The sequence below is a fragment of the Rhincodon typus genome, chromosome 10, assembly GCF_021869965.1.
Source record: "Rhincodon typus isolate 14 chromosome 10, sRhiTyp1.1, whole genome shotgun sequence".
NCBI lineage: Eukaryota > Metazoa > Chordata > Chondrichthyes > Orectolobiformes > Rhincodontidae > Rhincodon > Rhincodon typus.
This window is the reverse complement of record NC_063341.1, coordinates 49820083-49844051: the sequence shown is the minus strand read 5'-3', so window position 1 is coordinate 49844051 and position 23969 is coordinate 49820083. Positions and strand designations below refer to the sequence as shown.

General features: G+C 38.1%; 1 protein-coding gene across 6 annotated transcripts in view; it reads left to right on the top strand.

The window, feature by feature from the left end:
* Positions 1-23969, top strand: part of LOC109926683 (ERI1 exoribonuclease 3) — a 204221-nt gene that overhangs the window by 73872 nt on the left and 106380 nt on the right. For all 6 annotated transcript variants that reach the window (XM_048602398.1, XM_048602397.1, XM_048602399.1 and 3 more), the window contains one exon: positions 13259-13331. In XM_048602398.1, coding sequence (XP_048458355.1) covers positions 13259-13331 — 73 coding nt within the window. The remainder of the gene's footprint in view (positions 1-13258; positions 13332-23969) is intronic.

Here is a 23969-nt window from a genome sequence, read left to right as displayed (position 1 = left end):
TATCATTTTGTATTTTTAGAAAGAAATACAGTGAAAAGTGTTTAAGTGGCCTTACTCTGGTGCAATTTTAATGACAGAAATTATATATATAAAAAGAATTAAGACAAAGTCCAGCTTAATTCAGATCATGGCTCCCGAGGTCAAGGAAACCCAATGCCGAAGCCTCCACATAGAATCCCAGGCTAGGCCGGACCCACCGTGCTGCTGAAGATGCAATAGAAACCACCACAAGGCACAAGGAATCTCGGGCCATTGGAATGCTAGACCTGGACCCACCTCTTTGCTAAAGCCACCACTGAAGCAGCCCACCACGCCGTAAGATCCAACAGGTTGTGGTTGCAGTAGCTGAATCCACACCACATCCTCTGCTGCAGCAGCCTATGGAAACTTCCCTCCTCCCACAAAGCCACCAAAATATGGCATTTGAACTTTGATGTTAGATGAAAATAAAAAAATGCAACAGGCCTGGTTATCAGAAACAGATGGCCTGGGAACCTGAATGCTTCTTACCCAGTTGCCACCATATGTATATCAAACCAATATGAATAACGTGATTCATCTGTTGATCCTGCCTCCAAGCTGCCATCTAAAGCTGGTTGTTACAAGTAATAGATTTTTTTTCACTAGTGCTTTTTCACTACTTGTGTACATTCCTCTTTACCCTTCGTTTTCAGGCTGCTGTCTAAGCAGCAGCTGTTGGAGATATGAAAGCATAAGGGAAGGGTTGGAGTAAAGGAATGGTATTTTAGGTCGTTTGTACAGTCATCCTACATACAAAGATGGGCGCTATAGGATGTTTAGCCCTCTGTGCATTTTTGTTAGTAGTAATTCAGAAGTGGCCATAGAATATAATACAAACTGTGATCATAGACTATCCTAAGGAACAGCTTATTTTCTCAGAATTGTGATTGTATAGCTGAGTATAATTATGGGGTATGCCTGTGTTATATTTGACATTTGTATGCGTTCTGATCGGAAATAAAATCACTACTAATATAACTATGTAAAGGCATCAGCTCCATTGTTAGTTTCTGTCCAGCCATTTTATGCACTGCTTGTGGTCATTTTTAAGTGTTGGACTAATTCCTTGGATCCATGTGCCCACCTCTTTCAGTGGGAAGTCTCCAAAATTAACTTAGGAAATAAAGCTGAAGAAATGTTTATGATCAAGATAGTTTCCCATAAAAGTGTGTTATTCCCAATTCAGCTTTTGTAGTGTTCAAAGCTGGCAAAGTAGTACATATCCAAAGCTGGTTATGTACATCATTGTTCAAAGTTGAATCTTGGCGCACTTTGCTGTTAAAATAAAATTGATTTATATTAACCTTTATATGATCTGCGCTATTTTTGTATGGCACATTTGTGTTGACGTGGTTTGCCTACTGTAAGATAGACAGAAAACAGTCATTCCTCAAAAATGAAAAACAACATTTCAAATGTGCCAAAATCACCAACAATCATTGACTTTATGTCAACCAATTTATTTAAGATGTATTTACTAAAAAATCGAAAGAATATTAACTTGTACATTATAGAGAATATATTTTTGCAATTTACACTGCAGTAGTCTTTCTTGTCCCTCAAAACCCAGCGTAATCCATGAAGGCATTATCTTTTACCAGTAGTACGGTTGCCAAACTCACTTGTCTTTCCTAGTTCCAATCTAACTGTAAGCTTGGTTGCTACTCTGTAGCATGCCACAATGTCAAAATAACAGAGCAAACATTGTAAATTTTTAAAATAATTTATTCTTGGGATGTCAATATTGCTGGCTAAGCTAGCATTTATTGCCCATGTCTAATTGCCATAGAGAAGGTAATGGTGAGCTGCCACCTTGAACTGCTGCAGCCTTTAGGATGTAGGGACACCAACAGTGCTGTTAGGAATAGAATTCCAGGAGTTTGACCCAGTAGTAGTGAAGGAACAGTGATATATTTCCAAGTCAGGATGATGTGTGATTTGGAGGTGAACTTGCAGGTAGGTGATAGTGTTACTTCCGAAGTCCTGCCCTTGGCCTTCGAGGTGGTAGAGGGCAGTGGTTGAGAATGTGCTGTCAAAGGATGCTCAGTAAGTCATTCCCATAATCTCATTTCATCTGAATTTTCTCTATCCTTATTATCTGTGAAATCAATTCTCATTGTGCCAATCATCTCCTCCTCCATTTCATCAATTTCAGTTTTGAGCATCTGAATGAAGTTTTTTTTCTCAATGTGCGTTATGTACGTTTAGGCCATTTGGCCGTGTTCTACTTTTCACTGATATGATTGATCAGCAACTAAACTCTATGAACCAACCCTTTCCCCATGTCCCTTTTTATTTGACTAATAAAAATGTAAGAATCTGTCTAGGTGGTGACTTGAATTTCCTTCATCAACCATTTTCAATATGCCTTCATGTATCTATGCTAGTTTTCATTTATTGAACCGTATTTTTGCATGTACCCAGGAATTTTGTTTAATATTTGACATTATGAAAGTCTGGAGCAGAGTAGATAGGAACACACTATTGCAGTCAATATAGGGACTTAACAGAAAGAAATTTAGGACTGAAAACAAGAGAAGCATTTTAATCAGAGGGTGTGAGACTGTGAAATATATACTGGAGTTGATCAGTGAAGTGGAGGAAACTTCAACTGTCAAGGATGGGTTAAACAGTTAATGGAATAATAGGTAATGAGCTACGCACATAAGTTGGATGTATTGGAATATGGCTACTTTTTACTTGGCAAATGAATCCCAATCGCAGACTGCTTGGGCTCCATGTTAATGTTGTGTTAATGTTGTAATTTCCAATTAAAATGTGTTTGTTTATTGTTAGTCTTGTTTTCAGTCTGCTGGACATATTTAAAGTCTCACTCTTGGAAAAGTCACGATACTATCATAAGCTTGCCTTTAAGACAAAGCATTTTAAGGCAATAAGGTACTTTTCTTATAAAAGATGCTGAACTGTTGTGTTGGAGAAACTGTTAGTCAATGGGGCACCAAAATCATGCACAAGAATCACAGAATAATTACAGGGCTGAAGAATGCCATTCAGCCTATTATGTCTGTACTGAATGAGCATCATGACATACTGTTATTCTTCCATCTTTTCCTGTAACCCTGCACCCTTTTTCTATTTGACCAATCACCCAGAGCCCTTTTGAATGCCTCAATTGAACCTGTCTCCACCACACTTCGGGCAGTACATTCCAGACTCAAACTACTTCATACTGATCCGGGGGAACTTCACTGCAAACCTTTTGCCAGCCTGAAAAATATTAGTTAACTATTACTCTGTTTCCTTACAGTCAATTTTGCGTCCATATTGCTACTGTCCGTTTCATTCCATGAGCTGTACCTTTTTTCTCAAGTCTGTTGTGTGGCGCTATATCAAGTGCCTTTTGGAAGTTAATGTACACGATATCAACTGCATTACTCTTATCAACCCTCTCTGTTAAGTCTACAAAGAACTCAACAAGGTCCTACTGACACCAATGTGATAATAGCAAGACAATATTGCTTTCTGATGTTGGCTAAGGAATAAATATTGGCAGAAGACCATGGATAATCCCGGTGCTCTTAAATTCATTGTCATAGAGGTCTATAGCACAGAAAAAGGTCCTTTGACCCATAAAGTTTGCTGGTCTATAGCAACTACCTAACAATTCTAATCCCATTTTCCAACACTTGGCCCATAGCCTTGTATACCTTGGCATCACAAGTGTATATCTAAATATTTCTTAAATGTTATCAGTGTTCCTGCATCCCAACACCCTTACAGGCTGTGAGTTCCAGATTCTCGCAATCCTCTGGGTGAAAAAAACTTTTCCTCACATCTGCTCTAAACTCTTCACCTTACTTGAAGTCTGTGCCCCCTTCTGAACAGTGCTATGGGATATTTTGAATCCATCTGAGAGAGCAAATAGGGCCTAGGTTTAACATATCATAATGGCATAGTGCTGCACTTGAGTGTTAACACAGATAATGTGCTTAGATCCCGGAGTGTTGTAGAACAGATAAACGTGGTGTTTGGGTACATAGTAGGTTGTAAGTTGGGTCACAGGTGGTCAGAGTGGTAAAGAAGGCATGCTTGCCTTCACTGTTCAGATCATTGAATATAGGAATTGGGATGTCATATTGCCATTGTACAGGTTGTTGAGGCCACTTTGCAGTACTGTGTACAATTCTGATTGCCCTGCTATAGGAAGGATATTATTAAATTGGGGAGGATGCAGAAAAGATTTACATGGATGTTACCGGGACTGGGGTGTTTGAGGTTTAAAGGAGAGGCTGGACAAGCTGGGACTTTTTGCACTGGAGTATAGGAAGTTGAGGGGTGACCTTATAGTGGTTATAAAGTTATGAGGGGCATAGATAAGGTTAATAGGAGAGGTCTTTTCCCTATGGTTGAGGAGTTCAAAAGATTTAAAAGAGATCTGAGGGGCAGTGTTTTCACACAGAAGGTGGTTTGTCTGTGGAATGACCTGCCAGAGGAAGTGGTAGATGCAGGTACGGTTACAGCATTTAAAAGAAATTTGGACAGGTACATGAATAGGAGAAGTTTAGATGGGAAGGGCCCAAACACAGGAAAATGAGACTAGTTTAGTTTGGGAAACTTGGTCAGCAATAACGAGTTGGACCGAAGGGTCTGTTTCCATGCTGTATGACTCTATAACTGCTGCCTCAAAGGCAAGCATGCTACCCACTAGGCTGCAAGGTACACCATCATTTCTAATTTTCTAGGAATTATTCAAAATCTCAAATGATGTACATAACTCAATTGTAATGTACCCATTTAAAAAATTGATGCTAATTTGAATGGATGTAGGATATTCAATTTTTCGCGTTCTAACAGTAAGTAAGATTATGCAAGTCAGCTTTGGCAAGTCAACTGTTTATCAAAAGAGGGTTAGGGAGAAATCTCTATCATTACATGCGAGTTGCATATAGAGCACTTGATCCTCTAGTTATTACTTACTCTTGGTATTTTAGTGTTAATAAATTTCTAGACTAGAGGATTTTTTATTTGTATTATGTGTGGCTGCAGATCAGCAAAACATATTCTACATGATCTTAAATTGTTTTGATTAGCACAAGTACATAATGTAATTGCTTCTACCCACAGCAAAATTCATAGTTTGCACGCCAAGGGTTGCTAATCAGTCTGGGCAGCATTTCTCCTGCCTACCCCTTATTATTCTGTCTTGTGTTTCTTGGACAGCAAGAAAAAGATTCTTAAATAAAAAGATTTGTTAAAAGAGAGCCAGACTCAACAGTCTGAGTTCTAATTGTCTGACTTCTCATAGTGAGGCTAACTGCTAGTGCATCAGGAGAACTGGATGTGTCAGGAGCATATTTGTCAGTGTGTTTTTTAATGTATTTACTAACATTCTGACTGACGAAAGCATGTGGGTGTGATAATGACTAGTGTCAGTCCTGTTTTGGCACCACTATTTAAAGGCAACCTGATAGGTTCTAAAGTAAAGATTACCTCTCACTCCTCTGAACTGTAGTGAGTACAGGCCCACCTGTCCTCTTAAGAAAATCCTTTCATACCTTGGATCAACATAGTGTACCTTCTCTGAAAGGTCTGTATTGCCAGTAAATCTTTCCTTAGTTAAAGGGACGAAGATAATGTAGAATCCTGTCACCTTGTTAGTCCAAATTCATGTCTTCCATTTACCACGAGTGCTATTAGTGTCTCTTGGAAGGTGTTGGAGGGTGATGACAAATTCTCACAGGAGGTCACTCTGAAAATGTAAATGTAACATGACTTGTGCCCCCTCCACCAGCTCTTAAGAGGCTGTTAGGACAGGTCACTTGAAAAAGCACATATCACAAATAAACAGAAATGGGTGGTGGAAATGGTAGCAGTAAGGATTCCTTGTTGGAGGAAAGCTTACTTATTGGTTGCGTATGCTGAGCTTCAGAGACAGTCTACAAAAATGACCATTCTGGAACTGCTGCAGAAAACTTGTGCAGTCTTGTCAGCCTGTCCAGAGGCACTGTGAGTACCCACTCTTCATTTGTTTCACTTCTCCACTGCCATGAATTTTTTTTTTTGCCTTTTGCTCTGGGCATCTTTACCATCTGTTTCACTTGCTGTCCCTCCCTGCTTTTTCTACAGCATAAAACCCATTATTTTACCAGCCCCTTTCATGTTCTGAAGAGTCAAGTTGGACTTGAAATGTTAACTTTCTTTGTCTCCTCAGAGATGCTGTCAAACCTGCTGAGTTTCTCCAGCATTTTGTTCTTGTTTCAGAATCTAACATTCACAGTACTTTGCTTTTATTTTGGAGGTGTGAGCAGTCTGCTTTTAGGTATTCTAAAACCATTTGGTTGTTCCACTTTGGAAATGTAGAAAGAAGAGTAACAATTTGTTGTGCATTTAGGTGTTTAACACTGTTAAATGGTCAAATTTCTGTTTAATGGTATCATCCACAAACTTTTAATTAAAAATTACATTGTCTTCTGCTCCCCATTTTTGCCTGCTGTCTGTCAGTTGGCCTCCTGCTCCCAAAGTGTGGTATAACAATTCAAAGAATGGAAAATGGATGTTTATGAAAGGAATAGATTGTTGATTGTTTCATGCTAGGACAGATGGATGAAAACATTTCAGCTTGAGGGTATGGAAAGCGAATAGCGGACCATACTGTTCAACACTGTTTACCACTAATAGCATGCAGCCATCAAGCCAAAATGACATTCTGCCCATCACACAAATTAATTATGTGGTATCTGAACTTCGTGTTGATGTAGTGCCAGATATGTAGATGTTATGCTCCAAAAACTGGCAGATCATATCAAACTACACATCCCTTTAGTAGTTCGCTATAGACAAGAAACTCACTGTATCTAACCAGCATGCATCTGAAAAACACAACACAAAGTTCAACATTAGATATGATTCTGCAATTGGACAACATTGTCTGGATAATCCTGAATGTGTGAAGAATTCTGTTGACAACCAATGTAAGATCGTCAATCGGGCTCACAGTATAGTACACTTGCATATACTTGACACAATATATATTGATACACAGAGCTTTACAGACAGAAAGAACATGTACATACAATCTGCTTGCTTCAACTCAACTATATAGGTAACAGCCACTCACTGATTCATTTCTCACCTCAATCAAACAGTGTCAACCTTCCTGATTTAAAATGTTAACAACGTCTGACAGTCAGTCATCATTAACTGATGCATTTTCCTGGCAATGCCTCGATCAATTAGAGTCCATCAAGCAATCAGTCAAAATTCTCTTTTCATGCAGTATAAATGTTAATTTTTTTTCCTCTTAAATTGGAATTCTTGCAAATTGTACTGATGAGGTGAAAAGCTTAAAAAAATTGTTCTCTTACAGCATTACTTGAATTCTGTACGATCAATCAAGGGAATATTCAAGAATTGAGAAATTTATGTTCAAACAGAAGCAACACAATTTTACTTGAAAGTCAACACAGAGAATAAAAACCGAAAGAACTGCGGATGCTGTAAATCAGGAACAAAATCAGAAGTTACTGGAAAAGCTGAGCAGGTCTCGCAGCATCTGTGAAAAAGAAATCAGAGTTAACGTTTTGGGTCTGGTGACCCTTCCTCAGAACATTGAGAATAATGCTGTTGAATCATACTCTGCATCCAGAAACTGTGCCACATGTCATAAATATGTTTTACAAAGCACAGCAGGCTACTAACATTCAGGAAACTGCTGAAGCATATTGAAGCCAAGCCCAGACTTATCTAGGCAATTTAATCACACCTTTAGCATACAACTGTAGCTCTTGCTGTCAAGTGGCTTTGGGTGTATCTTACCTGGGCCTCTGTGATAGCACTCCTGCCAAATGTCATCAACCATGATCTTAGAGGTCGGCCTTTGGCTCCAAGGAGCCATCATCTGACTTTGCTTAGGGGATGTGAATATCAGTGGGAAAGATGACTGGAGCATGCTGAAGGCATCATGGCGGATTCCTAAGTATCTTGAACAGGCATACATTATCATTTGGTAGTTACTTTACATGTAAAATAATTGAGTAGACTCCCACTCAGTTGATGAATATATTCTGTAATCTGATGGCACATAAATTGTAACATTTGAATCTCTGGACCTGTGGGAATCCAGCCAAAGCTACAAAACAGAGGTCCCCCTTATTCTGACTGGCCTCAACTATGGGGAAGTGTACTTACTTGCCAGCAATGGCAAACGTGACACCTGTTGTGTGCAAGCTAGGAGTGTCAGTAGCAGATTTTTAGATTTAACAAATATAACCAGCTGATCCCTGGCAGGAGTTGTCAGCTAAGAAGTTAAGTGCTGTGTCGACCTTGACCACCATGGGCCATATGTTTGTTTGTAAAAAGGTCTTCTTTCAAGAGTCATCAAATGTCAGAATCACCTGACTTGTGGGTCTGATCCTGCTGTTTTTGTTCCTCAACAGACTTAGGAACAGAAGTGGAGCTGCACAAGCGGCCCCCACGTGAGAAGACTGACAGCTATGAAGTGTAGGTCAAACAGAAAAACTCCACGGTAACTGAAATAATGGTCAAAGAAATAACTCCAAAGTAGTGAAAACACACCGTTAGAACAAATTCTGTGAGCAAGACCTTTCATTTGGACATTGAAGCAGCTGTATCACATCTTACGTAAAATCTATCAGAGTGCTGTTGTGGTGCAGTGGAGGTGCCCCTACCTTTCAGCTAGAAGGCCCAGGTTCAAAACCTACCTGCTTCAGAGGGGTGTAATCATGCCTCTGAGTAGATTGATTAGAAAATGTCTTTGTCTGCGAGAGCTCATACTCTGCTGTTATAGTGTCGCTTCCTCTGGGGGCCCAATGCAATCAGAAGGCCTGGGCTAAAGTCCCACTACTCATAATTTGTGACATGGAAATAGGGTGCTGAGGCTCAAAAATTATTGAACTCAAAACAGAGTCCTCCAGGCTGGGACCTGAGCACCCTTTTCTTTGTTTTACATAGAACATAGAACTGTACAGCACAGTACAGGCCCTTTGGCCCACAATGTTGTGCCGAACTTTTACCCTAAACCTAAGGTCTATCTAACCTCCACCCCTACCTTATACTATCATTCAAATGCCTATCTAATAGCAGCTTAAATTAGCCTAATGAGGCCGACTCCACTACCCTCTCCGTTTCCCCAACCCTGACACACCAGGCCTTGTCATCACATTGGCAGCTATGAATGGTCTCCATTAACAGCTATTGATTCGAGCAGGCTGACCATTACCTATTCCTTTTTCTGCCTAACTGCTGTTTTCTCTGTCTAGGTTCCATCTCCACCTATTGTGTGATCCTCCCCCTTCTCCCCAACCTATCTTCAGCATGTATATCAACTTTTTCTAGCTACAGTCAGTTCTGAAGAAGGGTCATTGGACTCGAAGCGTTAACTCTGCTTTCTCTCCAGATGCTGCCAGACCTGCTGAGTATCTCCAGCATTTCCTGTTTTTGTTACTGGAAGATCATAGCTCTATCCAGTATTTGTTTCATTATTGGACACTGGACCAGAAAATAATTAGGGACACAACTGTTTTTTCTAACCAAGTATTGAGGCAGGAAAAAGCTGGAAATAGAGGAACAAAAGGAACAGTCTGTGATCAGGCATAAGGCAGGAAAGATAAAATGACAAAAGCAACATTACATTCAAGCCAAAAGTTGATCATTGGACAAGTCTTGAAACAAAATATGAATTTGCAGGAGAGGGAAATGGCAACAAGAGAATCGCCAACCAGCAGCTAGCATCCCAAAACAATGTGGACAGGGGGCTTAATTGGAAATCTCTGAGGTCAAGATTTAAATCTGAGACTGCAAAATGTCAATTCTAAGATGTCTACTAAAATAAAAAACCTCTTTGAGATAACGCATTAACTTACTGTTTTGTCTGGAATAATGATGATATGGCGGCTTTAAACTGCACCTTTTAATTCTGATATTCTTTTTGAGAATAAAATTTAGAAGGTTTGTTGTGTTTTAAACATCCTTTGTTACTTTGTGTTGGTCAGCTGCAGAATTTTCACCGGATAAACATTGCTCTTTTCTTGCAAAATAAATGAACAATGGTTTGTAGTCTTGCAAATAATCTTCAATAGACTAGTTTTTAAAGCAGATATATTGGCTTGAATTTTACCAAGCTTTTGGTGATGGGCTATTGGCAAGAAATCTGTGTAGTGATTGTTAGAAGGTCAGCCAGGTGGACGTCACAGAATATGAGTTCCCTGATTAGGCCTGTTAATCTGGTCCATTTAGGGAGCTCTGGCTGACCTATACAAACAGGAGTGTCAGAGGTTCTGTTACTCTGAGAGCTGGCTCTGAGGGGTCTGGATCAGTGTTAAGGATTCTCCATAAATGGTGACTTGGTGATGGGATACTGGCCACTGGAGTTATTTCAGACTGGTTAAATACCAAAGGAAGGAATTGGAGCATGTTTGATTTTTGCCCGCCATCATGCCATTTTGCCAATGACTCGAATGTGACAGAATGGCTGGAGTCCAAATAAGCCACTTGTGGTCATTTAAGGACCACTTCCCTTCGCAGGCCCTACTTTTGCATGAGCAAGTGTGAATATGGTGGCCAATTAGTAGGCTCTGGTTAGGGCATGCCTTCCTTTTTGGGTTATTACTGGATCAATGAAGCCCCCCACCCCTTCGCTGGTACTTTAAGCCCCAACAGTGCCAGTTAATGCTAACTCAACCTGCCTGCCAGAACCCAGCATCTCCCAACCTTACATACATCTCTTTCAGGGTGCCTTAGCCATTCAGCTGTCCTAGCCTTTCAGCTGCAGTCTTAGTACCGACCAGCACTAGTGATGTCATTACTAAGTCACTGGCCCTTTGGGGATGGGTATCTATCCTCAATTGGGATGGCAGCTCTGACGAAGGCTACTTAATTGACCAACGCCAGGAATTATCTTCCCCAGGTCCAGTTGCTGGTGGAAGAAGGGTCACACCCCAGGGGCTACCAGAACTGAAGCAGACCAGCCATACAAATACAGTGGCTATAAAAACAGGTCAGAAGTTATGTGGCAATTAATTCATCTCCAGATTCTCCACTGTCTGTCCAAAATCCGTAAGGCACAAGTCAGGAGTGCGATGGAATACTAAATTGCCTAGATGGTAGCAGCTCCAACAATACTCAAGTAGCTTGAAATCATCCAGTATGATGCAGCATGCTTGATTGGCGTCCTAACCACAAGGTTGCTCTTACATCACAAAAGCACAGTGGCAGCAGTATGTACCACCCACAAGATGGACTGCATTAATTCAGCAAGGCAGCACCTTCCTAACATGTGACCTTTACCGTCTAGAAGGACAAGGATTGCACGTGCAGAAGAACGCCACCACCTGCAAGTTCCCCTCCAAGCCAGTCGTCATCCTGCCTTGGATTCTTTCTAATTTCAGGGTCAACATCCTGGAGTTCCCTTCCTAAGAGCACTTGCATCTCAAAGACTACAGCAGTTTAAGAAGACTACTCAGCACAGTTAGGCAGTTAGGGATGGACAATACATGCTGTCTTACCCAGCTGTCCTATCCCATGAATAATTTGATTTTGTAAAATTCCAATTTTGGCCCCCAAACATCAGTTACTTCAGCCATCCCATCAAGAATATGACCGTTATTTGTAGATTTGTGAATCGGTGAAAGTCCCATTTTTTTTTTCCCTTCCCTGCACCTAAAATTACCTGGTATTGATAGAACATGTTTTCAAATTCAATGTTAAGCATTTTGAAAGAGGAGATATATTTTAAGATTAGCCAATTATTTGATTTGTAGTTGACAAAAGGCCTTTTTACATCTAATTTACATTGTTGTTGTTTGTACTACACAAAGCAAGTCTGTCTATAGAACTGATACTAGTGAACTTGATTTTCTTACAATTGACTCTTGATAAATCCATACCTAATTCAAGCATTGGATTGCTATAGGCCAGACTATTTCCCATTCAAACAATTACATTGATGATACCTAAATGTCTATGGACGTAATGTCCAATTATTAATGTTTGTCATTTTTTCACAATCTGAATTTTGTCAGTCAGCTTTTATACAGCATAGCTTTGCGTAAAATATCATATTTCATACACAGAAATGTATAATTTCTGTTGCAGCATGGATGACAAAATGAGCTAAAGAATAAAAGTAGTATAGATTTATACATGCTGTAGAAACCTTGATCCAATTTTTTTATTCTATTGGATTGAACCAAAAGTATGGGAAGCAATAGCATTTTCAGAAGCAATAGTTTTCATACCAATCTCATTTTAGCATTTTATTCATGTGGAAATTTGTGCCACAAAAATATGTGCAAGCTTTGTGCCTATTCCTACAATTTTCGATGAATGACAAATAATCTGGTCATACTGTACTGATGCTTATTAAAATATTTTTGATTCAGCAGAAATATTGTTCTGACATGGTTAGAAAAGCAATAGTAAAGTGTATTCACTGTCATGTACATATTGTGCACAAACAGAATTTAAGACTGTAATCTGGTAGCAGAGTTCAGATGATGAACATTAGCCGGTGTTAAATTTTACATTTAAACTACTTGATTTGGTTAGTGCCCTGAGCTTCTCTGCAAAGTATCAATTTCCTTGATATAATTAGATTTAGTCCTCCTGCAAAGTATTCAGGTGTTACTCATTCAAGGTGTTATTCTTAGGCTATCTTCTGGCTGTAGCTCCATGCTTTGGAACCTTAGATATTCACTTTAGCACCTGTCAAAAATGTATCAAATTCAAATCCATCAGGATTCAACAATGATAAGATATTTAACACTCATTTTATAGAAATCCAGCAATAAACAATATAATATAACAATATTTATGTCTAAAGTTCATAAAACTATCACAATTGTTCTACATTTTTGTAATTTTTGACATGTCATTATTATGTTACAGAAAGTGTTAAACTGACCAGCTTAATTTCTTTGTAGTGTAAGAGTGCCATCACTAGGTTTGTATAGCTAGAAAAAAGGTCATACCACAACCTCGCTTTCAATGAAAGATACAAATACAAACAACTGTTTAATGCTTATGTTAGTTTTGTAACATGTGAACTTCCTTATTTTGTTTGTTGCATCAAAATTAAGAGAATTTCTGTGCAGTTTATAAGATAGAAAGCAGCTTTACATTTTTTGTGTTCATTAACTCTTCAGCTGTTTGAATGGCAGCTGGACATGAAGTTATCTCCACAATCTTACAGCTACTGTAAGACATAAATAAAAAGGTCTCTACTGTAATGGAATCAAACATTTTTTTTTCTTTTTCTTAGGCTGCCAGGACAATGCCAACTCTTGGGTCTGCCAGTTCCTGATTACTTCAAGAAGTGGATTAATCTCAAAAAGGTACTTTGAGTAACAGGCATCGTTTTCAAGGATGAAGTCTTAAGAGATGCTTAATAGCCAATCCCATTTGCATTGAAATGAGGAGTTGATGGCTCGAAGCCTGGTTGATTCTGGAACTAGGATCTTCTTTTTGTGTCACAGCTAAATAGGATATTATGTACCATCTGAACTCTGAAGTTTCTCTCTGCCATAGCTGTCTTGTAAGCATGTGTTGCCTTTGGGGTAATCAGGAAAAAATATTATGTCCTTACAATCACAGGGTTTAGGAATATTAAAATGTCTTGGTGCATATGCAGTGTTATTTTGATTGGTATTTTAACCTTTGACTAGCCTATAAAGAAATTCTCTCTTCAAGCCAATATTACATTGCTGAAATTTAATTCAGAAATCATACCAGATAATAGGAAGACAGATAATGTATGCATGAAGGATATTATATTTGGTCTAAATGCAGAGAGGCCAGGACTTTGTACTTGAATAATAGCCCAGAGTGACTTATAATCTGCTGGAGAGAAATACCTTACTGTCAGTGTAGAGAGGAGAAGTCTTAAATCAGGGAGAATAAAAAAAAAGCTTGAAAGTAAGAGGACAAAGGCACGAGTATTCCATTAACCCTTAAACTGCGTATTGTTGGAATATTTTGGATTGTTTTATTCCTCCAGGACTGGAACACTTCCCTTTTCACCTTGTTCCATTATATCCACATATATTCAGCTTGTGTATTTAAAGGTGTGAATGGAGTGTCACTATATAGTATTGATATTATTACCGTTTTAACTGTTTTGTGGAAATTTATAACCATGTATCAGCTTTATGCAGCTGTTCTTACCTTCCACATTCAGAAAAACAAACAATATGAAATATTGTTGGATAATGAAGTCAGAATAGTTCTTAGTCTACATGATTAACATTGTCGTCTGATTTGTTTTTTAAAATTAGTTTTTTTAAAAAAAAGTTATAATGAAGTATTGACTGATATTCTACAAGGTTGCGTTGCTTTAAGATCACTGTTCTAATTATACTGACGTGCCTTTGATCTGTTATGCATTTGGAGTAACTTTTTTTTACCTCAATATTGTAAAAAGGAAAAACTGCCTTTTGACTTGTCTTGGGGCCAAATATCTCTGGAAATGCCAGATTTTAATCTTACAAAGTCATCCAGCATGACACTATGAAAGAAAGAAGTTGCTTTAACTTATGTAATTTTTAAGAAAAAATATTTGATCGTATTATCAAAGTTTACGAAGAGTTGGCCCTTGTAGTAACAAAAAGTATTTTCCATGAAGAGATGAATAAAATTTAAGTTCACTTTTATATATCACCCTAATCCAAAGCTGAGACATTCATTGACTAGATACTTTGCAATTTGTAAAAGATGATGATTTGCATCTAATTATAGCATTTTTAAAATTGTACAAGTGTTCAATCGTATTCAACTCAGCTGGTTACTAAATATCTGAATTTTGTATTAGTGTGTGTCCCCTCCTTAACTCTTCAATGTTCGTCCTTTCTCGTCAACCTTTCCTGAATATTGACTGAAGGTTGACTCTGTCAGAAAGGGTCAGCTGCTGTATAATAAACTGAGATGAGGAAGGCACTAAGCAGAGCTCTGATTAACGTACAGCTAAGAGAGATAAGAGGGAAGAGCTTATGTGTCACTTTGCAGATGGCAAACAGCTGTTTTGACTGCAAATTTATAACAGTGAGATCCAGGAATTGCTTAGGATAGGGTTTGTCAATAGGCTGAATGTTTCTTGCGTACACAGTGAGCTTACATGAAAGGTCACAGTAAAATCCTACATTAATCACCTACAACTTGCTATTATGTATGATGATGTACAAAATGTTGTGCATCACATTTGATTCCAAGATGACTTAGTAGTCATAAAACTCATGGTAGTACAACTTGTGGTATTATAAGGCAGAAATGTATTTTTATTTATAAACTGTATTGATTTTAGGCCTGCAAGTATCTAATAAACTTTGAAATCTATCCACATATCTCTCCACATGGATGGCTTTGAGATGTGTTTTAAAGGAAAAGATGGTGAAGCAGTGTTCTACTTCAGAAAGCCAGGCAATGGAGGATAATCATGAATCCTACATTTTACACACTTGTTAAACTTTCTATTTCTAGAGGTTTGCAATAAAAACATACACCTCTATACCAAAAAAACCACAGTTTCAATCTACCACATATGTAGGAGCACAGTTGAATTATCAACCTGAATATAACTAAATGCTAAATGCCGATACAATTAAAAGACAGTGATACTTTAGGAGGGAGTTTTGAAACATGGAGCCTTTGTGGATGAAGATATGACTACTTGTAATGGGTGAGTGAAACTTAGTATTGGATAGTACATACACGGCAAAGTTTTTGAATGGACAGACATTTGTGGCTGGTTGCAGATTGGAGTCAACAGAGAAACAGTTGGATTAATTTCTAAATGTTAGCATTTGGTATTCTTATTGTTTTAACCCAAAGTTAGCATAGTTTTGCATTTCAAAGAGGTAAAGCCTTTCCCGAAATAGAAGACTAAAAACTGTATGAAGAGAATGTTAAGCTTTGTCTGCTGCTATCAGTGATAATTTTAAGGCGTGTGTTCTGTGATGGGTTTAGCAGATCAAAACGGTAATGTATGCATTATTATACTGTTATTATTGACAACAGCCTGTTTCCTTCTCTTTTCCTTGTCGAGAAACAATCTAACATGTTTTGTACAAAAATTAAGTCAACATTGGGGAATGATTTGTAAGAATATAAGTTTTATTGTCCTTTAATGCTGGTTACTGTACTGGTAACAGTTTGTTATATGTAATAAGTGGATGTATATTTTACGAAAAATGAAATAAATATCAGCCTTGATTGTGTAACTCTGGGTGAGTAGGTAGCAGGTTTAGGGCAGGTGATGGCCTAGTGGTATTATTGCTGAACTGTTAATCCAGAGATTCAGGTAATGTTCTGGGGACCTGGATTCAAATCCCGCCATGGCAGATGATGGAATTTGATTTCAATTAAAACAAATCTGGAATTAGAGTCAATGATTACCATGAATCCATTGCTGATTGTTGGAAAAACCCATCTGGTTCACTAATATCCTTTAGGGAAGGAAGCTGCCATCCTTACCTGGTCTGGCCTACATGTGACTCCAGACCTATAGTAATGTCGTTGACTCTTAACTGTCCTCTGGGCAATTTGGGATGGACAAAAATCCTGGCCTAGCTAGTGACACCCTAATTCCCTCACCTGCTTCTACAAAAATGAGAGTCCTAGCTTATTTTAATTTGCAGGTTGCCACTCAGAATCGCTGTATAGGTTTCCCATTGAGGCCTGAGTTAAAAATATATATATGTAGAGAAGGACTCCAATGGCTTTGAACATTCATCTTTGCCATCGGATAAAATATTGAAAAATCCATAGCTGATGGCTTTCCCTCCAATAAGTAATTTGGTTGATTTTAGCTGCCCAATTTCCAACACACCAATAAGGTTCCTTCAACTTGTAAACTTAAATTATGTAAATGGTTATTTCACTTATGGGAAGTTAATGTTAAAGACTTGACTATAACAGTTATCTATTTGTATTTTTGTGATGTATTTTAGCCTGTAGCTGCTGATACATTTTGAGATGTTGTCACTTAAAAGGTTACTACACCAAGTAAGAGCCAACGGTGCTGGGTGGGATTGTATTATATTACGATGAAGAGAAGATTGGGTAACAAACAGAAAACAGTGGGATATCTTGTTAAAGGTTAGTATGGAGGCACAGCAAGTGGAAACCTAACAATGTTATCATTTATTGAAAGGGAAATTTAATACAAAATTAGAGAGGATATGCTTTAGTTATACAGGTACTGGTGAGTCCACACCTGGGGTACTGTGCACAGTATTGGACACATTATTTAAGAAAGGATGCAAATGCATTAGAGGCAGTTCAGTGAAGGTTTACCATATTGATACCTGGAATAAGAGGCTTTTCTTTGAGGAAAGGTTGAATAGGCAGGGATTATACCACTGGAGTTTAGAAAATTAAGAGGCAACTTGATTGAAACATATACGATTCTGACAGGTCTTGACAGGGTAAACGTGGGGGGGATGTTTCCTTTTATGAAGCAATTTAGAACTCAGGGTCACTGTTTAAAAATCAGAAGTCAGCCATTTATAACAGAGATTAGGTGAAGTTTTTTTTTCTCTCAGAAGGTATCTGGAATTCTTCCTGAAAAGCTGGTGGAAGAAGAACTCTAGTATATTTTTAAGATGGTGTTATATTCTTATTAAGAAGTGGTGCATAGTTATCAGGGGTGGAAAGGAATGTAGATTTGAGATTACAGTCAGATCAGCCATGGTCTTATTGAATGGGGAACAGGCTTGAGGAGTTGAATGGCCGACTCCTGCTTCTAATTCAGATATTCTTATGTAACTGGACTACTTTCAGGTAGCAAGCTAGCTAGCAGAGTGCCACAGGGATCTCAAATATTTACATGTTTCATCAATAACTTAGATGAAAGGATGGTGTGTTATAGACAAATTTGCTGATGACACAAATATAGGTAGGAATGGAAGTTGTGAGGAAGACATAGCATCTGCAAAGGGACATAGAGAGGTTAAGTGAGTGGCTGGAAATTTGGCAGATGGAGTGTAATGTGGAAAAAAAATGAGATTGATTGGAAGAATAGCAAAATAAATATTATTTAAATGGAGAGAGCCTGAAAAATACTGCTGAACCACAGTATTTAGGTGACTTCATACAAGAATTGCAGAAGGTTATGCTGCAACTACAGTTAGTTATAAGGTGGATCAAAGGAATGTTGGGCCTTTATTGTAAGGGCAGTGGGGTATAAAAGTAATAAATCTTATTGCAGTTGTACAGTATATCTCTGAGACTCTACCTCGAGTGTTGTGTGCATATTTCATTTTGTCATTTAAGAAGGGATATACCTCCATTGAAGATAGTTCAGAGACAATTCACATGGTTCATTCCTGGAATGAACAGGAAAGGTTGGGCAGATTGAACTTAATTCATTGGAATTTAGAAGAATGAGAGGCAATCATACTGGAGCATATAAGACTCTGAGGGGACCTGAGTATAAATGCTGAAAGGATGCTTCCCCTTGTAGAGGAGCCTAGAACTAGGAAGACAATTTAAAAATAAGGGGTATCCATCTAAGACTGAGTTGAGGAGAATTTTTTTCTGTGTTGTTAATCTTTTGAACTCTGTACCTCGGAGAGCAGTAGAGGCTGGGCTAATCAATGTGCTCAAGGCTAAGTTGGACAGATTTTTGATTTACAAGGGAGCCAAGAGTTATGATGGAGGTAGACAGAAAAGCGGAGTTAAAACAATAATCAACCTTGATCTTACTGAATATAGAGCAGGCTTAAGGGGCCAAATAGTTAACATTTTTTTTTTATTTCTTATTTTCTTATGTATGCTGGTTGATATGATTATGGATGAAACAATCAACTGCAAAACTCCTATTTATTTAGTGACTCTTGCATTTATCAAGGAGCAGGATGTTAATGAGGGAAAATTGAACATGTTTTGCATTTAGCAGCTACATCAAATATTTTCTAGTCTTTGAACATCATGATCACCAGTGCTTCATACAGTAGAAGTATACACCGAGAAGTGGAGACTGCAGAGTAATAGAAGAGAAGAGAGTTAGAAGAGAAGACCAAATGATGTTTGTTCAAGGAGATAGCGTTTAATAGGAATTGTAAAAGTGTAGAGAGATAATAAGGTTGAGGCATTTAGCAAGAAACTTCCAGAAAGGAGGACCAAGATAGTTGCAGACACTGCCATCACCACAACATTTATATTTCATACATAATATATTCTCCCTACCACTATGATTGGTAATTATGAGTCATTCAGTGTTATTGGCGAGTGAGATGGTAAGCTAATTTCAATGGAAAGTTACAACCAGAAGAAAGGATGTGAAAATTTTAAGTGTGGATTTGAAATCAGAGCACAGTGATTAGTGATGTAGTGGTCAGTTGTGCTCTCCCATAAATGTGTTTTCAATAGTGTTGGAATGTTTCCACAGATTGTACTTGAACAATAGCAACAATTTCTTCAATGCTGCAAAAGATGTCGAAAAATAAATACTCTTGGAAGCTGAACTGTGATTAATTCTGGATTGCACCCATGCTGTACTAGAAAACTAAGATATCAGCTTTCTCTTTTTTTAAAGTAAGCGGCTTTGGCTGTTTAGTGCTTTTTACTTAATATGACTGTCCAACAGTGTTCTTAGTATGAATTATTTTGTAAGGTGGAAGGAGTGCTGCATCAGAAGCTGTATGCATTCTGCAAATAGCAAAACCTTACAAGGAGAAAAGAAAACTTAAATGTTTCAGCACTTAAGTGGCTTTACCATAATGAAATTCTACATTCTAAGAATTGAAATCTTAAAGATGAACTAGCTGAGCCATTTTAAAGGAATCTCTATAAATAGCTGCAGTGAAGATGCTGAAGGTTACATGTTGGAGTGGGTTCACTTCAAGCTGATTTAAAGGACTCTGCAATTGCTTGCTGCTTTAATCATCCTTCTGTCCTATAGTCATAACAGATTTATTTTAAACAAGGTTAGTTAAGCAGTTTGTAATGGGGATAAAGTGGGGAGTCAAAATAAAAGGTACACTGTTTAACAACTGAAGCTCTTCAGAAAAGGACTGTTCAGACTGTAGAGATCATTCTGCATTTTGATGACAGCTATTGAATCTTCCATGATTTACCAGAGGACTAGTAGAAGTCATGAGGGCCTTCACTGAACTGATTTAAATGTGTCTTTTAGCTGCAATAATTATTGGAATTGTTGTACTGGAAATTACACTGATTGAACGAAAAAAAATAGTAATGTTTTAAATGTTTGCAAATAAGTCTGTATTGTCTTTTTCATAGGATCACGGAATCTTACAGCACAGCAAGTAGTTATTCAGCCTGTGGTGACTTTGTCAGCTCTTTGAAAGAGTTGTTCAGTTGGACTCTATTAAACTATTGTTTCTCTACAGCCTTCAGTTTTTTTTTCATTTTCACTTATATATTCAGTAGCCCTTAGAATGCTACTATTGAATCAGCTTCCACCACCCTTTCAGACAGTATATTCAATATCATAACCTGTCGCTGCATATGAGGCATTTGCTAATCGTCTTAAATTATTGTCTGGTTATTGACCCTCTCAAATAAAGAAACAGTTTTTTTCCTTATTTGCTCAGCCAAAATACCTCAGAATTTGGACTTTAGAAGAACAATCTTGAAGAACAATCTTGTCTTCTCTAGCTTTTACCTATAACTGCAATCTCTTCTTCCTAGTATCATTCAGGTAAACCTCTTCAACATCTCCATGCACTAACCTGGATGCATTGCTAGTACTGAGTTCAGATCAGGAACTCAATTCGGTACTTCTGATATCACAAGCCTAATATTGGTTGATTCCTAGCTGAAGTCACCAAATATAAATTTTTAAAATTCAGCTTTTTACTTTAAAAAGCATTAAACACACTATCAAAATGTATTTATTTCTTTACTGTGCAGCATATATGTGATTCCATTAAAATTATATTGTTTAAATTATGTCATTAAATACTTTAATGTAGGAAAATATCTTTTTGTTACTTTTGCATTTAGTTTTGAATTCATATGCAATTTAGTTAAAATGAGAAGTCCACAATAAAAGGTCATTACTTAAGATGAATGCAGAATTTGAACAAGAATTTTTCTAAAAGGCATATTCCAGAATGATGCTATATGGAAGTGAAAGTGAATCTCCTGATAATACTGGAATGGAGAAGGCATGAATGGTGAAAGAAGGAAAAAAAAATGGGTTTGTAATGGGAGATTTTACTTTTCAAACACCTTGTTTTAATAGAATAATTTTAAATACTGAAAGCTGTTTCTAGAATGTAATGTTTTAGAACTGTCAATGAAACAGGGTTATGGGGATTTCCTGATGAACACATAACCAGAATTAGTTAATGACTGGACAGTAAGAAAAATTAACTTATAACTAGTGACAACAATGATTTCAGTCACATTACTAGGTTTAAGCAGCAGAAGGGAGAGTCATAAACCACTCATATTTTTAAACAAGGTAAACTTCAAAAAGATCAGAAATGAATGAATCATAGTAAACTAAACTGAACTATTTATGGATAAAGTTACAGACCACCTGTGGAAAGTACTCAAATAAACCATTTAGTGCAATATAAAACAAATACAGAGTCCTAAAAGGCAAAGGATGCAAGGGTATAGTTAAACAACTACCATCAACAAAAGGCAAATTAAATCATGAAGATTATGGAAAAAGCTTACAAAAATGCAAACTCGACTGACAATCCAACCAAATGGCAAGCTATGAAAGAAACAGAGGACAAGTAATAAGAGTTGCATAAAGGGAGTATGAAAGAAGAAATCCAGCAAGCAACGTTAAAAATAATCCCAAAAGGATATGTTAACAATAAGATAGTAAGGAGATGGCAGATATTGTGAAAATGAGTAAAATGTATCCAATTTTGTCAGTGGAGAAAAAAGTTTGGGCCATATCAGTGGCAGCCTCTCTCTGAGCTTGACGCTCTGGGTTCAAGTCCCACTCTAGAACGTTTGTGTTTGAAGCAGTTCAGTGGTGGCCTACTAGACTAATACCTGGAATGAGCAAATTGCCTTATGAGGAAAGGCAATGCAGGTTAGGCCTGAATCCACTGCAGTTTAGAAGAATCAGGGATGACTTAATTGAAACATATATGATCCTGAGGAGATTTGACTCGGTGAAGTTGAAAAGATATTTGCTCTTGTGGGAGAATCTAGAACCAGGGGTCATAGTTTAAAAATGAGGCGTCACCCATTTTAAAACAGAGATGAGGAAATATGTTTCCTGTCAGAGGGTTGAGTATCTTTGGAATCCCCTTCCTCAAAAGACAGTGGATGCGGAATCTCTAAATGTTTTTTAGGGTTGAGGTAGATAAATTCTTGATTACCAAAGTCATGAAAGATTATCAGGGGTATGAAGGGCTCTGGAGTTGAGGTTAAAATCAGATCAGCCATGATCTTATTAAATGGAGGAGCAGTCTGCTCAATCCTTTGTATGTTGATAGCCGTAGAGGATGAATTCATAATGTAACCAAAATAGAGTGATTACCAAACTAAAATAACTGCAGACGCTGGAGATCTGAAACAAAGACAAAGTGCTGGAGAAACTCAGCAGTGTCTTTGGAGAGACGAAACAGTTAACATCTTGAGTCCAGTGACCCCTTTTCAGACGTCAGTTCTGACATTCTGAGAAAGGGTCACTGCACTCAAAACGTTAACTTTTTTTCTCTCTACATATGCGGTCGATTACCAATCTGTAAACCCTTTGAATATGCCTCTGACAAGCAGGAGAGTTCTCTGGGTCAGCCATGCTTGATACTGTTTGATGACATTCAAGCTATATCCTCTAACAAAAGACTGACAATATGTTCTAGGGGTTTTAAAAAAAAACAGCAGCTACAGAAACAGATATGAGCGTGTGCTTTGTTTGCCTTATTTGTCATTATAGTCAGGAATGCCTCTAAGTCTAAGTCGTAGCAGAGGAAAGGGCAAAATATAAATGTGCTCATGAAACTTTTAAAATAAAATCAATGAGAGGGAGTAGTTTGATTTAAAATAAGGTAAAAAAAAATGGTAACGGAGAAAATAATAGGACTTCAGATACAATTTCCAGGACTTGATGCAATATTAAAAGAAATAGATAAGGAAGTAGCAAGTACATTAAAAATAATTGTCAAAAGTTTTCCAAATTGTGCTTTTGGTTTGAAAGTTTTCTTCATTATTTAAGAACTAAGGGAGGTATGAATGAGGAAACTATGCAGTCTTCCAATTTAAAGGCTAAGTACTGATCTGATATGAAAACAAGGTGCTCGAGAAACTCAGCGGGACTGGCAACATTTGTGGGGAGAGAAACAGAGTTAATGTTTTGAATGCAAGATGACTGTTCTTTGGAACTGAAGGGGGCTGGAAAAGTGGAGGAAGGAGGAGTAGGGAGAACAGACAGGAAAGATATCCCAGAGCAAAATGTAAAGCAGTTGGTCATTCAGAAGAGACACTGATAAAGAGTAGATACTAATGGCAGTGGTAAGGGCAGAAAATAGATTATCCCTGCTGAGAGCAAGCAAAACCACTTGAGTATGAGAGATAGTAGGAATTGCAGATGCTGGAGAATCTGAGACAACAAGGTGCAGGGTTGGATGAACACAGCAGGCCAAGCAGCATCATAGGAGCAGAGAGGCTGACGTTTCGGGCCTAGACCCTTCATCAGAAAAGGGGGAGGGGAAGGGGGTTCTCAAATAAATAGGGAGAGAGTGGGAGGCGGATAGAAGATGGATAGAGGAGAGGATAGGTGGAGAGGAAACAAACAGGTCGAAGAGGCGGGGATGGGGCCAGTAAAGGTGAGTGTAGGTGGGGAGTTAGGGAGGGGATAGGTCAGTCCAGGGAGGACGGACAGGTCAAGGGGGGTGGGATGAGGTTGGTCGGTAGGAGATGGAGGTGCGGCTTGAGGTGGGAGGAAGAACAGGTTAGGGAGGCAGGGACGAGCTGGACTGGTTTTGGGATGCGGTGGGGGGAGGGGAGATTTTGAAACTTGTGAAATCCACATTGATACCATT